General features: G+C 39.4%; 1 protein-coding gene across 7 annotated transcripts in view; it reads right to left on the bottom strand.

The window, feature by feature from the left end:
- ATRX (ATRX chromatin remodeler) overlaps nucleotides 1-16,712 on the bottom strand; it is a 345,341-nt gene that overhangs the window by 187,717 nt on the left and 140,912 nt on the right. For all 7 annotated transcript variants that reach the window (XM_040630434.1, XM_040630447.1, XM_040630441.1 and 4 more), the window contains 2 exons: nucleotides 8,959-9,061; nucleotides 209-427 (listed from right to left, as the gene is read on the bottom strand). In XM_040630434.1, coding sequence (XP_040486368.1) covers nucleotides 209-427; nucleotides 8,959-9,061 — 322 coding nt within the window. The remainder of the gene's footprint in view (nucleotides 1-208; nucleotides 428-8,958; nucleotides 9,062-16,712) is intronic.

Here is a 16,712-nt window from a genome sequence, read left to right as displayed (position 1 = left end):
ATAAATAAATAAATAAATAAATAAATAAATAAATAATCTTTAAAAATAAAACGTGCATAAAATACCGCTAATTGGGAAAATCAAGTATAACTAAATATCTGTAGTGTTTACAACATTCTAGTCTTAAAATACTGAGTAATATACATATAAATGTGTGTGTCTCTATTAAAGTAACATTTTTTTGAAATCATAATAAAAACTGGTTTACCTCTCTCAATTTTTCTCGCTCACGTTCCCTCTCAGCAATACGTTTTCGCCTCTCTTCCTCTTCCTTAAGAGCATTTTGTGTCTCAGTTCTTAGTTTATCATCTTTAAGAATCTTTCTAATTTTCTTTCTGCCTTTGCCAGGAGACTTGGAATCATCATTTTCATCTTCATCTTCTTCCTCTTCCTCTTCCTCTTCTTCTTTATCTTCTTCAGAATTACTCTGTGGATTTAAATGATCAGAGGTAAATACCACAAAGTTGTCTAATTTACCCATTTCATATGCCAATAATTAATATACCAAGAAAAGGTGAAAAAAAACATACTGAAAAGCTTTAGAATTATACTTTGCAATAAAAAAAAGCTTTAAAAAAACCAACAACCCAAATTTGGGAGAAAAGATGGCGGAGGAGTAGGGGACCCCTTTTTCAGATGGTCACCTGAGTCGAGCTGGATATATCCCAGACCATCCTGAACACCCACGAAATCAGCCTCAGACACAGGAAGACACATCTGGATCTCTACAAATGAACATCTCCAGCGCTGAGTATTGAGGTACGAAGCGGGGAGACGAGAATCCGCGCACAGATATCAGAAGATAAATGGAAGGGGGAGGGAGCCAACGTGCTCGGGCAGCGGGAAGCAGTAGCCACCTACACTGGCGAGCAGGCCGGACTCACGGACTGGCACCCAGGAGACAGCAGACTGAGACCGAGAGCTCGGGAACGCACGTGCGACCAGAATGAAAAACCGGAGCTCCTGAGCACTCCCTGGAACCAGAATGATACCAGGAGCTCAGAAGCGCACATCCAACCAGACTGAAAACTGGCGCTCTGGAGCACGAGTGAACCACACTGAAACAGGGAGCTTGGGAGCCCGCGCGGGAGCCAGGGGTGGCTGGCGGTGTTAGAACCACAAAGGACATAGACGTGCCACCCCTGGGAAGTGAGGGCTGGGAGAGCGGCTGTGGGGCGCACAACCCGGGACGCTGCAGGGCTTTTGGCAGCACAGACAGAAACAGACTTAAGTGGCCAAGAGAGCTGAGTGGAGAGCGGACTGCGATCCCTCCGCTCTGAGATAGACACTAGGATACGGCCACTGCTGCTCTGACCCTCAGAAGAGACATACAAAACCGCCAGGGAAAGGCGCCAGAGAACAAAAGCCCGGAAATAGCAGCTCGCATTGTGCGCATCCCCATCCCCCCCTCGCAGGGGACAGGGCGACTCTACCCAAACAGGGCTGCCTGAGTATCAGCACGGCAGGCCCCTCCCCCAGAAGGCACGCTGAAAAATCAAGAAGCCCATATCCCTAAGGTCCCTATCAAACAAGTGCACACTGCATGGGTCCTGGTCAATAATCTGGGCTCTAGGCAACCCCGCAACCTCTCCTCATCAGAATGACGAGGAGGAGAAACCCTCAGCAAAGAAAGGACAAACAGACTGTGGCCTCCGCCAAAGAAATGATGGATATGGATATAACCAAACTGTCAGAAATGGAGTTCAGAGTAACAATGGTCCAAGATGATGTGTAGGCTTGAAAATAATATTAACGAAAATATTAACGAGAATACAGAATCTCTAAGGGCAGAAATGAGAGCGAATATGGCAGAAATTAAAAATACTACTAATCAACTGCAGTCGAAACTAGACGCTCTGACAGCCAGGGTAAATGAGGCAGAAGAACGAATTAGTGAATTGGAGGACGGGATGGTAGAAGAAAAAGTTAAAACAGAAACTTGGTTCAAAAAAAACCAATCTCAAGAATGTAGATTATGAGAGATTACCTTCTCAATGAAACGTTCCAATGTCAGAATCATCGGCATCCCCGAGAGGGTGGAGAAAAACAGAGGTCTAGAAGAGATATTTGAACAAATTGTAGCTGAGAACCTCCCTAATCTGGCAAAGGAAACAAGCATTCACATCCAAGAGGCAGAGAGGATCCTTCCCAAAGTCAATGAGAGCAGACCTACACCACTTCATGTCATAGTGCATTTCACAAATATTAGATCCAGTGACACAGTACTGAAAGGGTCCAGGGGAAGAAAATCCTCACATACAGAGGTGAAAATATGAGAATAACGTCAGACCTGTCTACAGAGACCTGGCAGGTCAGGAAGGGTTCGCAGAGTATTCTCAAAGTTCTGAGAAGAACATGCAGCCAAGGATCCTTTATCCAGCAAGGCTGTTATCCAGAATGGATGCAGAGATAAGGACCCTCCAAGATAGGCAGAAACTGACCAAATTCATAACCACCAAACCAGCCCTAAATGATATTAAGGGGGGTTCTATGAAAGTAAAAAGGCCCCAAGAGTGATACAGAACAGAAAGTCACAATCGATAGAAACAAAGACTTTACAGGCAACATGGAATCATTAAAATCATATCTCTCAGTAATCACTCTCAATGTAAATGGCTTAAATGCTCCCATAACGCCATAGGGTTGCAGATTGGATAAAAAGACATGACCCATCCATTTGCTGTCTACAAGAGACTCATTTTGAACCTAAAGATACGTTCAGACTGAAAGTGAAGGGATGGAATACCATCTTTCACGCCAATGGACCCCAAAAGAAAGCTGGGGTAGTAATTCTCATATCAGACAGATTGGATTTTAAACTAAAGACTATAGTTAGAGATACAGAAGGACACTATATTATTCTAAAACAATGTACCCAACAAGTGGATATGACAATTATAAATATCTATGCCCCCAACAGAGGAGCAGCTACACAAGCCAACTCTTAACCAGAATAAAGAGGCATATAGATAATAATCCGTTAATAGTAGGGATCCTCAACACTCCACTCTCAGCAACAGACAGATCACCTAAGCAGAAAAGCAACAAAGAAACGAGAGTTTTGAATAACATACTAGACCAGATGGACCTCATAGATATATACAGAACACTACACCCCAGAACAACAGAATACTCATTCATTTCGAATGCACATGGAACCTTCTCCAGAATAGACCATATACTGGGTCACATAACATGTTGGTCTCAACTGATTAAAAAAAAAAAGACTGAAATTATTCCCTGCATATTCTCAGACCACAGTGCTTTGAAACTGGAATTCAATCACAAGGAAAAATTTGGAAGAAACTCAAACACGTGGAAACTAAGAACCATCCTGCTCAAGAATGATTGGAAAAACCAGGAAATCAAAAATCAATTTAAACAACTTATAGAAACCAACAAGAATGAAAACACAACGGTCCAAAACCTATGAGACACTGCAAAGGCAGTCCTAAGGGGAAAATACATAGCCATCCAAGCCTCACTCAAAAGAATAGAAAAATCTAAAACACAGTTTTTATAGTCTCACCTCAGGAAGCCGGAGCTGGAACAGAAGAATAGGACTAACCCACAAACGAGAAGGAAGGTGATCGAGATTAGAGCAGAGATCAATGAATTAGAAACCAGGAGCACAGTAGAGCACATCAACAGAACTAGAAGCTGGTTCTTTGAAAGAATAAATAAAATCGATAAGCCACGGGCCAGACTTATTCAAAAGAATAGAGAAAGGACCCAAATTAATAAAATTATGAATGAAATGGGAGACATCAAGACCAACACCAATGAAACAGGAAGGGTCATTAGAAACTTTCGTCAACAACTTTATGCCAATCAATTAAATAACCTGGAAGAAATGGATGCCTTCCCGAAAACCTATAAACTACCAAGACTGAAACAGGAAGAAATTGATTATTAAAACAGACTGATTAATTATGAAGACATTGAGGCAGTGATCAAAAATCTCCCCAAAAACAAGAGGCCAGGACCTGACGGATTCCCCGGGGACTTCTACCAAACATTCAAAGAAGAAATAATACCTATTCTCCTGAAGCTGTTTCAAAAAACAAAAACAGAAGGAATACTACCAAACTCATTCTATGAGGCCAATATTACCTTGATCCCCAATTCAGGCAAAGACCCCATCAAAAAGGAGAATTACAGACCGATTTCCCTCACGAATACAGATGCCAAAATTCTCAACCAGATCCTAGCTAATAGGATCCAACAGTACATTAAAAAGATTATCCATCATGACCAAGTAGGATTCATCACTGGGATGCAAGGGTGGTTCAACATCGCAAATAGACCAGTGTGACAGATCATATCAACAAGAAAAGAGTCAAGAAGCATATGATCCTCTCAACTGATGCAGAAAAAGCATTTGACAAAATACAGCATCCTTTCCTGATTAAAACCCTTCAGAGTGTAGGGATAGAGGGGACATTCCTCAAGTTCACAAAAGCCATCTATGAAAAGCCTACAGCAAATATCATTCTCAATGGGGAAAAGCTGAAAGCCTTTCCCTTAAGATCAGAAACACGACAAGGATGCCCACTCTCACCACTACTATTCAACAGAGTACTAGAAGTCCTTGCAACAGCAATCAGACAACAAAAAGGGATAAAAGGTATCCAAATCGGCAAAGAAGAAGTCAAACTGTCTCTCTTCACAGATGACATGATACTCTATATGGAAAACCCGAACTACTCCACCCACAAATTCCTAAAACTTATAGAGCAATTCAGTAATGTGGCGGGATACAAAATCAATGCTCAGAAATCAGTTGTATTTCTATACACGAACAATGAGACTGAAGAAAGAGAAATTAGGGAATCCATCCCATTTACAATAGCACCAAAAATCATACGTTATCTCAGAATTAACTTAACCAGAGACGTAAAGGATCTATATGCTAGAAACTACAAATCACTCTTGAGAGACATTAAAGAAGACACAAAAAGATGGAAAAATATTCTATGCTCATGGACTGGAAGAATAAACATAGTTAAAATGTCTATGCTACCCAGAGCAATCTACACTTTCAGTGCCATCCCGATCAAAATACCAATGACATTTTTCAAAGAACTGGAACAAACAGCCCTTAAATTTCTTTGGAACCAGAAAAGGCCCCGAATAGAAAGGAACTGCTGAAAAGGAAAAACAAATGGGGGCATCACAATGCCGGATTTTGAGCTGTACTACAAAGCTGTGATCACAAAGACAGCATGGTACTGGCACAAAAACAGACAGATAGATCAATGGAGCAGAACAGAGAACCCAGAAAGGGACCCTCGGGTCTTTGGGCAACTAATCTTTGACAAAGCAAGAAAAAACATCCGGTGGAAAAAAAAAACAGTCTGGAGAGGATGTGGAGAAAGGGGATTCCTCCTACATTGTTGGTGGGAATGCAAGTTGGTACAGCCACTCTGGAAAACAGTGTGGAGGTTCCTTAAAAAGTTAGAAATTGAGCTACCCTATGATCCAGCAATTGCACTACTGGGTATTTACCCCAAAGATACAGACATAGTGAAGAGAGGGCCATATGCACCCCAATGTTAATAGCAGCATTGTCCACAATAGCTAAATCGTGGAAGGAGCCGAGATGCCCTTCAACAGGTGACTGGATTAAGAAGTTGTGGTCCATATATACAATGGAATATTACTCAGCCAACATAAAGAACAATTTCTCAATATTTGCTGCAACACTGACGGCACTAGAGGAGATAATGCTAAGTGAAATAAGTCAAGCAGAGAAAGACAATTATCATATGGTTTCTCTCATCTATGGAACATAAGAACTAGGAATATCAGTAGGGGAAGAAAGGGATAAAGAAAGGGGGGGTAATCAGAAGGGGAATGAAGCATGAGAGACTATGGACTCTGAGAAACAAACTGAGGGCTTCAGAGGGGAGGGCGGTGGGGGAATGGGATAGGCTAGTGATGGGTATTAAGGAGGGCACATATTGCATGGTGCACTGGGTGTTATACGCAACTAATGAATCATCGAACTTTACATCAAAAACCAGGGATGTACTCTATGGTGACCAACATAATATAAAAAAAATTTTTAAAAATACCAATGACATTTTTCAAGGAACTGGAACAAATAGTCCTTAAATTTGTATGGAACCAGAAAGGGCCCAGAATTGCCAAGGAATTGTTGAAAAGGAAGCTGGGGGCATCACGCTGCCGGATTTCAAGCTATACTACAAAGCTGTGATCACAAAGAGAGCATGGTACTGGCACAAAAACAGACACAGCGACCAATGGAACAGAATAGAGAACCCAGAAATGGAGCTGTGATCACAAAGACAGCATGGTACTGGCACAAAAACAGACACATAGACCAATGGAACAGAATAGAGAACCCAGAAATGGACCCTCGGCTCTTGGGTCAACTAATCTTTGACAAAGCAAGAAAAAACATCCGTTGGAAAAAAGACGGTCTCTTCAATAAATGGTGCTGGGAAAATTGGACAGCTACATGCAAAAGAATGAAACTCGACCACTCTCTCACACCATACACAAAGATAAACTCCAAATGGATGAAAGACCTCGATGTGAGACAGGAATCCATCAAAATCATAGAGGAGAACATAGGCAGCAACCTCTATGACATCGGCCACAGCAACCTTTTTCATGACACATCTCCAAAGGCAAGAGAAACAAAAGAAAAAATGAACTTGTGGGATTTCGTCAAGATAAAAAGCTTCTGTACAGCAAAGGAAACAGTCAACAAAACTAAGAGGCAGCCCACGGAATGGGAGAATATATTTGCAAATGATGCTACAGATAAAAGACTGGTATCCAAGATCTACAAAGAACTTCTCAAACTCAATGCACAAGAAACAAATAAACAAATCATAAAATGGGCAGAAGATATGAACAGAGACTTTTCCAATGGAGACATACAAATGGCCAACAGACACATGAAAAAATGTTCAAAATCATTAGCCATCAGGGAAATCCAAGGCAAAACCACACTAAGATACCACCTTACGCAAGTTAGAATGGCAAAAATTGACAAGGCAAGAAACAAAAAATGTTGGAGAAGATGTGGAGAAAGGGGATCCCTCCCACATTGTTGGTGGGAATGCAAGTTGGTACAGCCACTCTGGAAAACAGTGTGGAGGTCCCTTCAAAATTTAAAAATTGAGCTCCCCTATGATCCAGCAATTGCACTACTGGGTATTTACCCCAAAGATACAGATGTAGTGAAGAGAAGGGCCATATGCACCCCAATGTTCATAGCAGCATTGTCCACAATAGCTAAATTGTGAAAGGAGCCGAGATGCCCTTCAACAGATGACTGGATTAAAAAGATGTGGTCCATATATACAATGGAATATTAGTCATCAGAAAGAACGATTACCCAACCTTTGCAGCAACATGGACGGGACTGTAGGAGATTATGGTAAGTGAATTAAGTCAAGCAGAGAAAGACAATTATCATATGGTTTCACTCATTTATGTAACATAAAAAGTAGGAAGATTGGTAGGAGAAGAAAGGGAAGAATGAAGGGGGGCGGTAAACAGAACGGGGAATGAACCATGAGAGACTATGGACCCTGGGAAACAAACTGAGGGCTTCAGATGAGGGGGTGAGTGATTGGGTTAGGTCGGTGATGGGTATTAAGGAGGGCACATATTTTATGGTGCACTGGGTGTTATACGCAAATAATGAATCATGGAACATTACATCAAAAACTAGGGATGTACTGTATGGTGACTAACATAACATAGTAAAAAATTATTATAAAATAAATAAAATAAAAAATAAATAATAAAAAACCAACAACCTAGAAATGGGGGCAAAGGAACGCGACAGACATTTCTCCAAGGACGATACAGAAATATCCAATAATCATGTGAAAAAATGTTCACCATTCTTTGTTATTAGGGAAATTTAAATCAAAACCATAAATGAGATACTATCTCACACCCATGATGGCTATTAGAAAAAGAAAAAAAAAACAGAAAATAACAAGTTTTGGTGAAAATGTAGAAAAACTAGAAGCCTGGTGCACTGGGAAAACAATGTGATAGTGCCTCTAAAAGTTAAACATAGAATTAGCAGATGATCCACCAATTCCATATTTCAGATTATAACCGAGCAATATAAAAGGAGGGACTAAAATATTTCTACACCCACATTCACAACACCATTACTCAAAATAGCCTAAGATGGAAACAACCCAAATGTCCATCAACAAATGAATGGATAAACACAATGTGATGTATACAAACAAGAGAATATTATTTAGCATTAAAAAGATAAGAAATTGTGATATAGTCTAGAACATGTATGAACCTTGAAAACACTGTCAGTGAAATCAACCAGACACAAAGGGACAAATATTGTATGACTCCACTTAGATGAGGTTACGAGGTGCTGGGTACAGAGTTTCCAATTTTGAATTTAATTAAGACCACTGAAATGTACACTTAGAAATGGTTAAAAGGTATCATTTAAAAAAAAAGACACCCACCCACCAAGAACATGAATCAATCATGTTACGGATTGATTCCATACTCACAGAGTGAAACATATTACTGAAAATTTCTACTTCACATAATCCTGATTATATAAGAAACGAATTTGCTAACATCACTTCCAGAGGAAATTTACTCACACACGAGTCATTATTCAGGATAAAATGTTTTTATGTCTTCAGAAAACAGAACACCCCTCATCAACTTTATAGCCCCAAGAGTGTAAAATAATGAAAAAGAGCAACTTAAAATTTCCATCGGATTTAGTTAAGGAACAGAAAAAAAATCGATAATGGGTCATACTCCTTCTGCATATTTATACATTCAATTATTCAATCCTTCCACAAAGGTGTTAAAATGTAAATAAACCAGAACTAAACTAATGAATGGAATGCAGAGAAGGAGGTAACATATTTACTACACTCTACTGTACTTATAATTCAAGCACATAATAAATGTCATTACCTTGTTTTCACTAGATGAGTCTTCTTGAACCTTAATACGTCGCCTTTTCTTTTTCTGTTTATAACTCCGCTGATTTTCTTCCAACTCTGCTTTCTTTGCAGACCTAAAGAACATTTAAAATGCAAAATGAAATACTTCATGATGAATTTCCTTAAATTAATTACATACTATTCTACAGCTACTTTACCTTTGGGTACATTCCTAAAAAAGACAAGGAAAACAAAAAGTAAAAAAATCTTCACTACATAACCCTTAATTTTAATCCAATGATCAACACTTTAAGTTATTCAGAGGGGAGGTTTGGCATTGGTTTTAAGATGGATGAGGGCACCTAGGTGGCTCAATCAGTCATAATCTCAGGGTCATGGGATCCAGCCCCATGTGAAGTCTGCTTTAAATTCTCCTTCTCCCCTTCCCCCTACTTGCTCACTCTTTAAAATAAATTATAAATTAAAAAAAGATGAACAGAGGGCCTTTAGAAATATTAATAGCCAATATACAAATGAAAAATATTCACCATCTCTTAGGAAAAAAGGCAGATTATAAAGGCTAGATACTGTTTTCTTCATATGAGTGCACATACATTAAAAAAAGTAATCAGTAACAACAACTTTTGGCAAAAAAAGTACTTCTGGGCTTAGAAACTGGTATACAAAGTTATATATATATATAGACAGTACATTCAGGTCATAAATAACAGACATAAAGATCAATGAAAGAGAAATGTGAGCCCAGAAATAAAACGTCACATTTGTCATCAACTGATTTTCCACAAGTGTTAAGAAAATGCAACAGGTTAAAAAAAATCCTTTTAATAAATGGTGCTGAGACAACTAGTTATCTACATGCAAAGGAATGAAGTTGGACCCTTATCTTATAAAAATTAACTCAAAATGGATCATAATCCCCCAAAGTTATATGTTCTACCCAACAGACTATTCACTATTTCATTGTTGAAAAAGTGAAAACACGGTTATTTACATATTATGTTGGGGGAGAAAAAAATGAGCTCTATAAGACAGTTTCAAAATATGTATGACAGGAGGGAGTTAAGATGGCAGAATATAAGGACCCTAGGCTTGCCTCACCCCTCAAACACAGGTAAATAATTATCAAATCATTCTGAATAGCCAAGGAATAGACCTGAAGACTAGAACAAACAGCACAATTAGAGGGAGAGAAGAGGGCACATTCGGGAAGATAGAAAGTGTGGAGAGGTGGCTTAACAGAGAAACGTATCATGGGTGCTGCAGAGGGGAGGAAGAGAAAGGAGAGAGAGAGCAGAGCACACAGGGATACGCACAAGATGAATATTTTCCCAAAGCCACTGGCTGGGAACATGAAAGGGGTTGATTTTCATGAGTTTTTGCAACCAGAGGGGCTCAAAGACTAGAGTTTTAAAGGTCCCTGGGCTTGGCTGGGATAGAGACCTGAGGGCGCTGCCCTACTCCTAGACAAAAGGCAGGCAAGCAAGCAACTCGCAGGCAGATAACGCGATCTGAAGATCCCCTAAAGTGCAATGCGAGACACTGTTTCCTCCTCTTGGAGTGCATTTATGAGAGGTGCCATTGCATGTCCGGGGAGAAAAGAACCAGCGGGCACCATCCCCCACACCGCACACCTCAGCATAGGCACAGACAGACCTGCTGAGAGCAGCTAACCTGTACGCTGGATGTTTGGCCTGATTTGCTCCAAATCCGAACGACTGCCCTTCTGGGTCAAACCTGCATTAGTTCAGGCATGGCAAGACCCTCTCACAGAAGACCAGTGCAGATCCCCACCACACCAGGTCCCTAAAGTGTAGAATTTAAAAAGTCAGCAGGCTTAGCTGGGATAGAGCCCAAAGTGCACTGCACTGCTCCAGGCAGGCAAGCAACCTGCAGACAGTGTGAAAACAATGATCTGAAAAACACCTAGGATGCACAAGGGGAAATTACTCTTTTGGGAGTGCTTCACTGAGAGCAGCAAGTACAGACTCCCCTCCACGAGGACAAAAGACATGGCTGACATTATTTCCCTTCCCCACCCCTCAGCATAAACCAACTTTAAGAAATAGTACAGCACCAACAGTGAGAACAAATTCTCACACCCCTGAGCTACACTGTTACTGCTTTTCTCAGGCAAGCATCACTAAGGACCAGCGCAGTAGACCCCTTCCCCAGAAGACCAGCATAAACCCAGGCACACAAGACATATACTTACCATAGAGTGCTGCAAAGCTTCCACTCTACTGGAAATAGCTTCAGGTCTCTTTTAGAAAGCAGACCAAAGCACACCTAGTTAAAACTTGCCACACTCTGGCCACGCTCCAAACACCAGACAAGGAGAACCTCTACAGACAACTAAACCAAGGGATAGAGCAGCCAAAATCTAGCAGCAGCGTGGATGCAGCACATATGAGAGACCCTTCCTGAACCACCAGGCCCTGGACAGTATATGACCTCCTCTTCATAAAGCCATTACTCTCAGGAGCAGGAAACATAACAGGCTTTTCTAACACAGAGAAGACAGAAACCTAGACAAAATTCCAAGAGACGGAGAAATTCATCCCAAAAGGAAAAAAAAAAAAACAAGAAAAGGTCATGGACAGAGATCTAATTGAAACAGATATAATTAATATGATGGAGAATTTAAAGCAACAATCATAAAGATACTCAATGGACTTCATAAAAACATGGAAAACATCAGGGAGACCCTTACCACAGAAATAAAAAAAAGGTAAAAAGCCAATTAGTCAGAAATGAAAATGTAGTAACTGAGATTCAAAACAGAGTGGATGTAATAAACAGACATAGAAACAAGTCACCCAGAGCATAGAATTATGGAAAATAATGAAGCTTTACAAAAGAGAGGAAGAATAATGATGGATCACAAGTAGACTGAGGGAATGCAGTGACTCCATCAAATGTAGTAACATTCATGTCATGGGAGTCCCAGAAGAAGAGAAATTAAAGGGGGCAGAAGGTATATCTGAGAAAATAATAGATGAAAACACACATACAGAGGAGGCACAAAGAATTCCCATCAACATCAACAAAAGCAGGATAACAAGACATACCGAAGTTAAATTTGTAAAATACAGTGACAAAGAAAAACTCCTAAAAGCAGGAAGACAAAAGAAATCCCAAACTTACAAGAGAAGACCCAAAGGGACAGCAGCAGATCTCTCCACAGAAACCTGACAGGCCAGAAGTCAGTGGCATGATATACAAAACGTGCTGAAAGGGAAAATTATGCAAACAAGAATACTCTATCCACCAAGGCTATCGTTTAGAAGAGAAGGAGAGATAAAGAGTATCCCAGACGAACAAAAATTAAAGGAGCTCGTAACCACTAGAAGAGCTCAGAAAGAAATTTAAAGGGGGACTTTTTGAGTGGGGAAAAGAAAGACCAAAAGCGACAAAGACTAGAAAGGAACAGAAAAAATCTCCAGAAACAACAAAAGAAGTAATACAAAGGAACAGAATTCGTATCTATCAATAACTGCTCTGAATGTAAATGTACTAAATGGTCCAATCAAAAGAGAGGATGTCAGGATGGATAATAAAACAAGACCCATCTATGTGCTGCCTACGAGAGTCATTTTAGACCATAAGACCCCTGCAGATTGAAAATGAGGGGATGGAAAAACATTTTTCTTGCAAATGGAGGTCAAAGAAAGCCAGAGAAACAATACTTATATGAAGCAAACTAGACTTGAAACCAAGACTATAACAAGAGATAAAGAAGGGCATTATATCATAATTAAGAGGTCTATCAAATAAGAAGCTCTAATATTTATAAATATTTATGTCCTCAACTTGGGAGCACCCAAATATGTAAAACAATTAATAACAAACATAAAGAAACTCATTGACAACAATACAATAATACTAGAGGATGTTAACACCCACTTACATCAACGGATAGAAAGATCATCTAAGCAGAACATCAACAAGGAAACAGTGGCTTTGAATGACACAGAGAACCAGATGGACTTAATAGATATATTCAGAACATTTCATCCTGAAGCAGAATACACATTCCTTTCAAGTGCACATGAGACATTTTACAGAATAGATCACATACTAGATCACAAATCAGGACTCAATTAGTAAAGAAAGACTGAGATCACATAGTGCATCTTCTCTGGCCACAGCTATGAAACTTAAAGTCAAGAAGAAAAAATTCAGAAAGACCACAAACACAAGGTTAAGAACACCCCACTAAAGAATGAATGGGTCAACCAGGAAATTAAAAAAGAAATTTAAAAAATACATGGAAACAAATGAAAATGAAAACACAACAGTCCAAAACTTCTGGGATGCAGCAAAAGCAGTCCTAAGAGGGAAGTACATAGCAATACAGGCCCACCTCAAGAAGCAAGAAAAATCTCAAATAAACAACCTAAATTTACACCTAACGGATCTAGAAAAAGAACAACAAATGAAGCCTAAAGCCAGCAGAAGAAGAGAAATAATAAAGATCAGAATAGAAATAAATGACAAAGAAACAAAAAAATACAGCTGCAAAGACTAAAACCAGGGGGCGCCTGGGTGGCGCAGTCGTTAAGCATCTGCCTTTGGCTCAGGGCGTTATTCCAGCATTCTGGGATCGAGCCCCACATCAGGCTCCTCCGCTATGAGCCTGCTTCTTCCTCTCCCACTCCCCCTGCTTGTGTTCCCTCTCTCGCTGGCTGTCGCTGTCAAATAAATAAATAAAATCTCAAAAAAAAAAAAAAAAAGACTAAAACCAGAAGGTGGTTCTTTGAAAAAAATTAATAAAATTGATAAACCCAGAGCCAGACTTATCAAAAAGAAAAGAAAATGGATCCAAATAAACAAACTCACAAATGAGAGAAGAGAAATAACCAAAACCACAGAATTACAATTATAAGAGAATATTATGAAAAATTATATGCCAAAATATTGGGCAATCTGGAAGAAATGGATAAATTCCTAGAAACATATAAACTACCAAAACTAAAGCAAGAAGAAATAGAAAACTTGAACAGACCAATAATCAGCAAAGAAATTGAATCAGTACTCAAAAATCTCCCAACAAACAAAAGTCCAGGGCCAGATGGCTACACAGGGGAATTCTACCAAATGATTAAGAGTTAATGCCTATTCTTCTTTTATTTATTTATTTATTTGTTTGTTTGTTTATTTATTTATTTATTTATAATATTTATTTTGTTATATTAGTCACCATACAGTACATCCCCAGTTCTTGATGCAATGTTCCATGATTCATTACTTGCATGTAACACCCAGTGCGCCATGCAATATGTGCCCTCCTTAATACCCACCCCGGCCTATCCCAATCCCCCACCCCCTCCCCTCTGAAGCCCTCAGTTTGTTTCTCAGAGTGCACAGTCTCTCGTGGTTCATTTCCCCTTCTGTTTACCCCCCTTCATTCTTCCCTTCCTTCTCCTACCGATCTTCCTATTTCTTATATTCCATAAATAAGTGAAACCGTATGATAATTGCCCTTCTCTGCTTGACTTATTTCACTTAGCATAATCTCCTCCAGTCCCATCCATGTTGCTGCAAATGTTGGGTAATCGTTCTTTCTGATGGCTGAGTAATATTCCATTGTATATATGGACCACATCTTCTTAATCCAATCATCTGTTGAAGGGCATCTCGGCTCCTTCCACGATTTAGCTATTGTGGACAATTAATGCCTATTCTTCTGAAACTATTCCAAAACACAGAAATGGAAGAAAAACTATCAAATTCATTCTATGAGACCAATATTATTATGATACCTAAACCAGACAAAGACTCCACTAAAATAGAAAACCACATATAGGCCAATATCCCTGATGAATATGGATGCAAAAATTCTCAACAAACTACCAGCAAATCTAATCCAACAGTACATTAAAAGACTCACTGACCATGATCAAGTGGAATTTATTAATGGACTGGAGGGGTGGTTCAATATTCACAAACTGATCAACATGCATTCATGATAAAAACCTTCAACAAAGTAGGGATACAGGGAACATATCTCAACATCATAAGGGCCATACATGAAAAACCCACACCTAATATCATCCTCAGTGGGGGAAAAAACTGAGAGCTTTTCCTCTATGGTCAGGAAGAAGACAGGGATGTCCACTCTTACCGCTGTTATTTTAACATTGTACTGGAAGTCCTAGCCTCAGCAATCAGAGAACAAAAGGAACGAAGACATCCAAATCAGCAAAGAAGAAGTCAAAATTTCAGTATCTGCAGATGACATGATATTCTATATAGAAAACCTGAAAGACTCCACCAAAAAACTGCTAGAACTGATACACGAATTGAATAAAGTCACAGGATACAAAATCAGCATACAGAAATCATTAACGAAGCAGCAGAAAGGGAAATCGAGGAATCAATCCCATTTACAACTGCACCAAAAATAGTAAGATACCTGGGAATAAACGTAACCAAAGAGGTAAAAGACCTGTACTCTGATAACTATAAAACACTGATGAAAGAAACTGAAGATGCCAAAAAGAAATGGAAAAATATTCCATGCTAATGGACTGAAAGAACAAATATTGTTAAAATGTCTACACTACCCAAAGCAACCTACACATTTAATGCAATCCCTATCAAATACCAGTGGCATTTTTCAGAGCTAGAACAAACAATCCTAAAATTTGTATGGAACCACAAAAGACCCTGAATAGCCAAAGCAATCCTGAATAAGAAAATCAAAGCTGTAGGCATCATGATTCCAGACGGCAAGCTGTATTACAAAGGGCAGTCATCATGACAGTGGAGTACTAGCACAAAAACAGACACATAGATCAATGGAATGGAACAGAAAACCCAGAAATGACCCCACAACTATATGGTCAACTAATCTTCAACAAAGCACCAAAGACTATCCAATGGAAAAAAGACTGTTTTCAAAAACTGGTGGGAAAACTGGACAGACACATGAAGAAGAATGAAACTGGACCACTTTCTTACACCATACACAAAAATTCAAAGTGGATGAAAGACCCAAATATGAGAAAGGAGAGGAGAACACAGGCAGTAACCTTGCCATCGGCTGTAGTAACTTCTTACTACAGAAAGGTCTCCTGACGCAAGGGAAACAAAAGCAAAAATAAACTATTGGGACTTCATCAAGATAAAAAGCTTCTGCACAGCGAAAGAAACCATCAACAATACTAAAAAGCAACCTTTGGATTGTGAGAAGATATTTGCAAATGACATCTGATAAAGGGTTCGCAACCAAAATACATAAGGAACTTATAAAACTCAACACCCCAAAAACAAATAATCCAGTTTAAAAATGGGCAGAAGACATGAATAGATATCTTTCCAAAGACATACAGATGGCCAGCAGACACATGAAAAGATACTCATCATCACTCATTATCAGGAAAATACAAATCAAAATTACAATGAGGTATCAGCTCACACCAGTCAGAATGGCTAACGTTAACAACACAGGAAACAACAGGTGTTCGCGAGGATGTGGAAGAAAGGCAAACCCTCTTAGACTGTTGGTGGGAATGCAAACTGGTGCAGCCACTCTAGAGAACAGTATGGAGGCTCCTCAGAAAATTAAAAATAGAACTACCCAATGATCCAGCATATGCACTACTAGGTATTTACCCAAAGGATAAAAAATACCAATTCAAAGGGATACCTACACCCCACAGTTTATTGCAGCACTATCAATAATAGCCAAATTATGTAAAAAGCCCAAATGTCCCCCCCCATCTGATGAATGGATAAAGAAGACTTGGTGTGTGTATATAT

The sequence above is a fragment of the Ursus maritimus genome, assembly GCF_017311325.1.
Source record: "Ursus maritimus isolate PB19 chromosome X unlocalized genomic scaffold, ASM1731132v1 scaffold_X1, whole genome shotgun sequence".
In the NCBI taxonomy this organism is placed as follows: domain Eukaryota; kingdom Metazoa; phylum Chordata; class Mammalia; order Carnivora; family Ursidae; genus Ursus; species Ursus maritimus.
The sequence above is the reverse complement of the archived record's forward strand: the minus strand, read 5'-3'. Positions and strand labels throughout refer to the sequence as shown.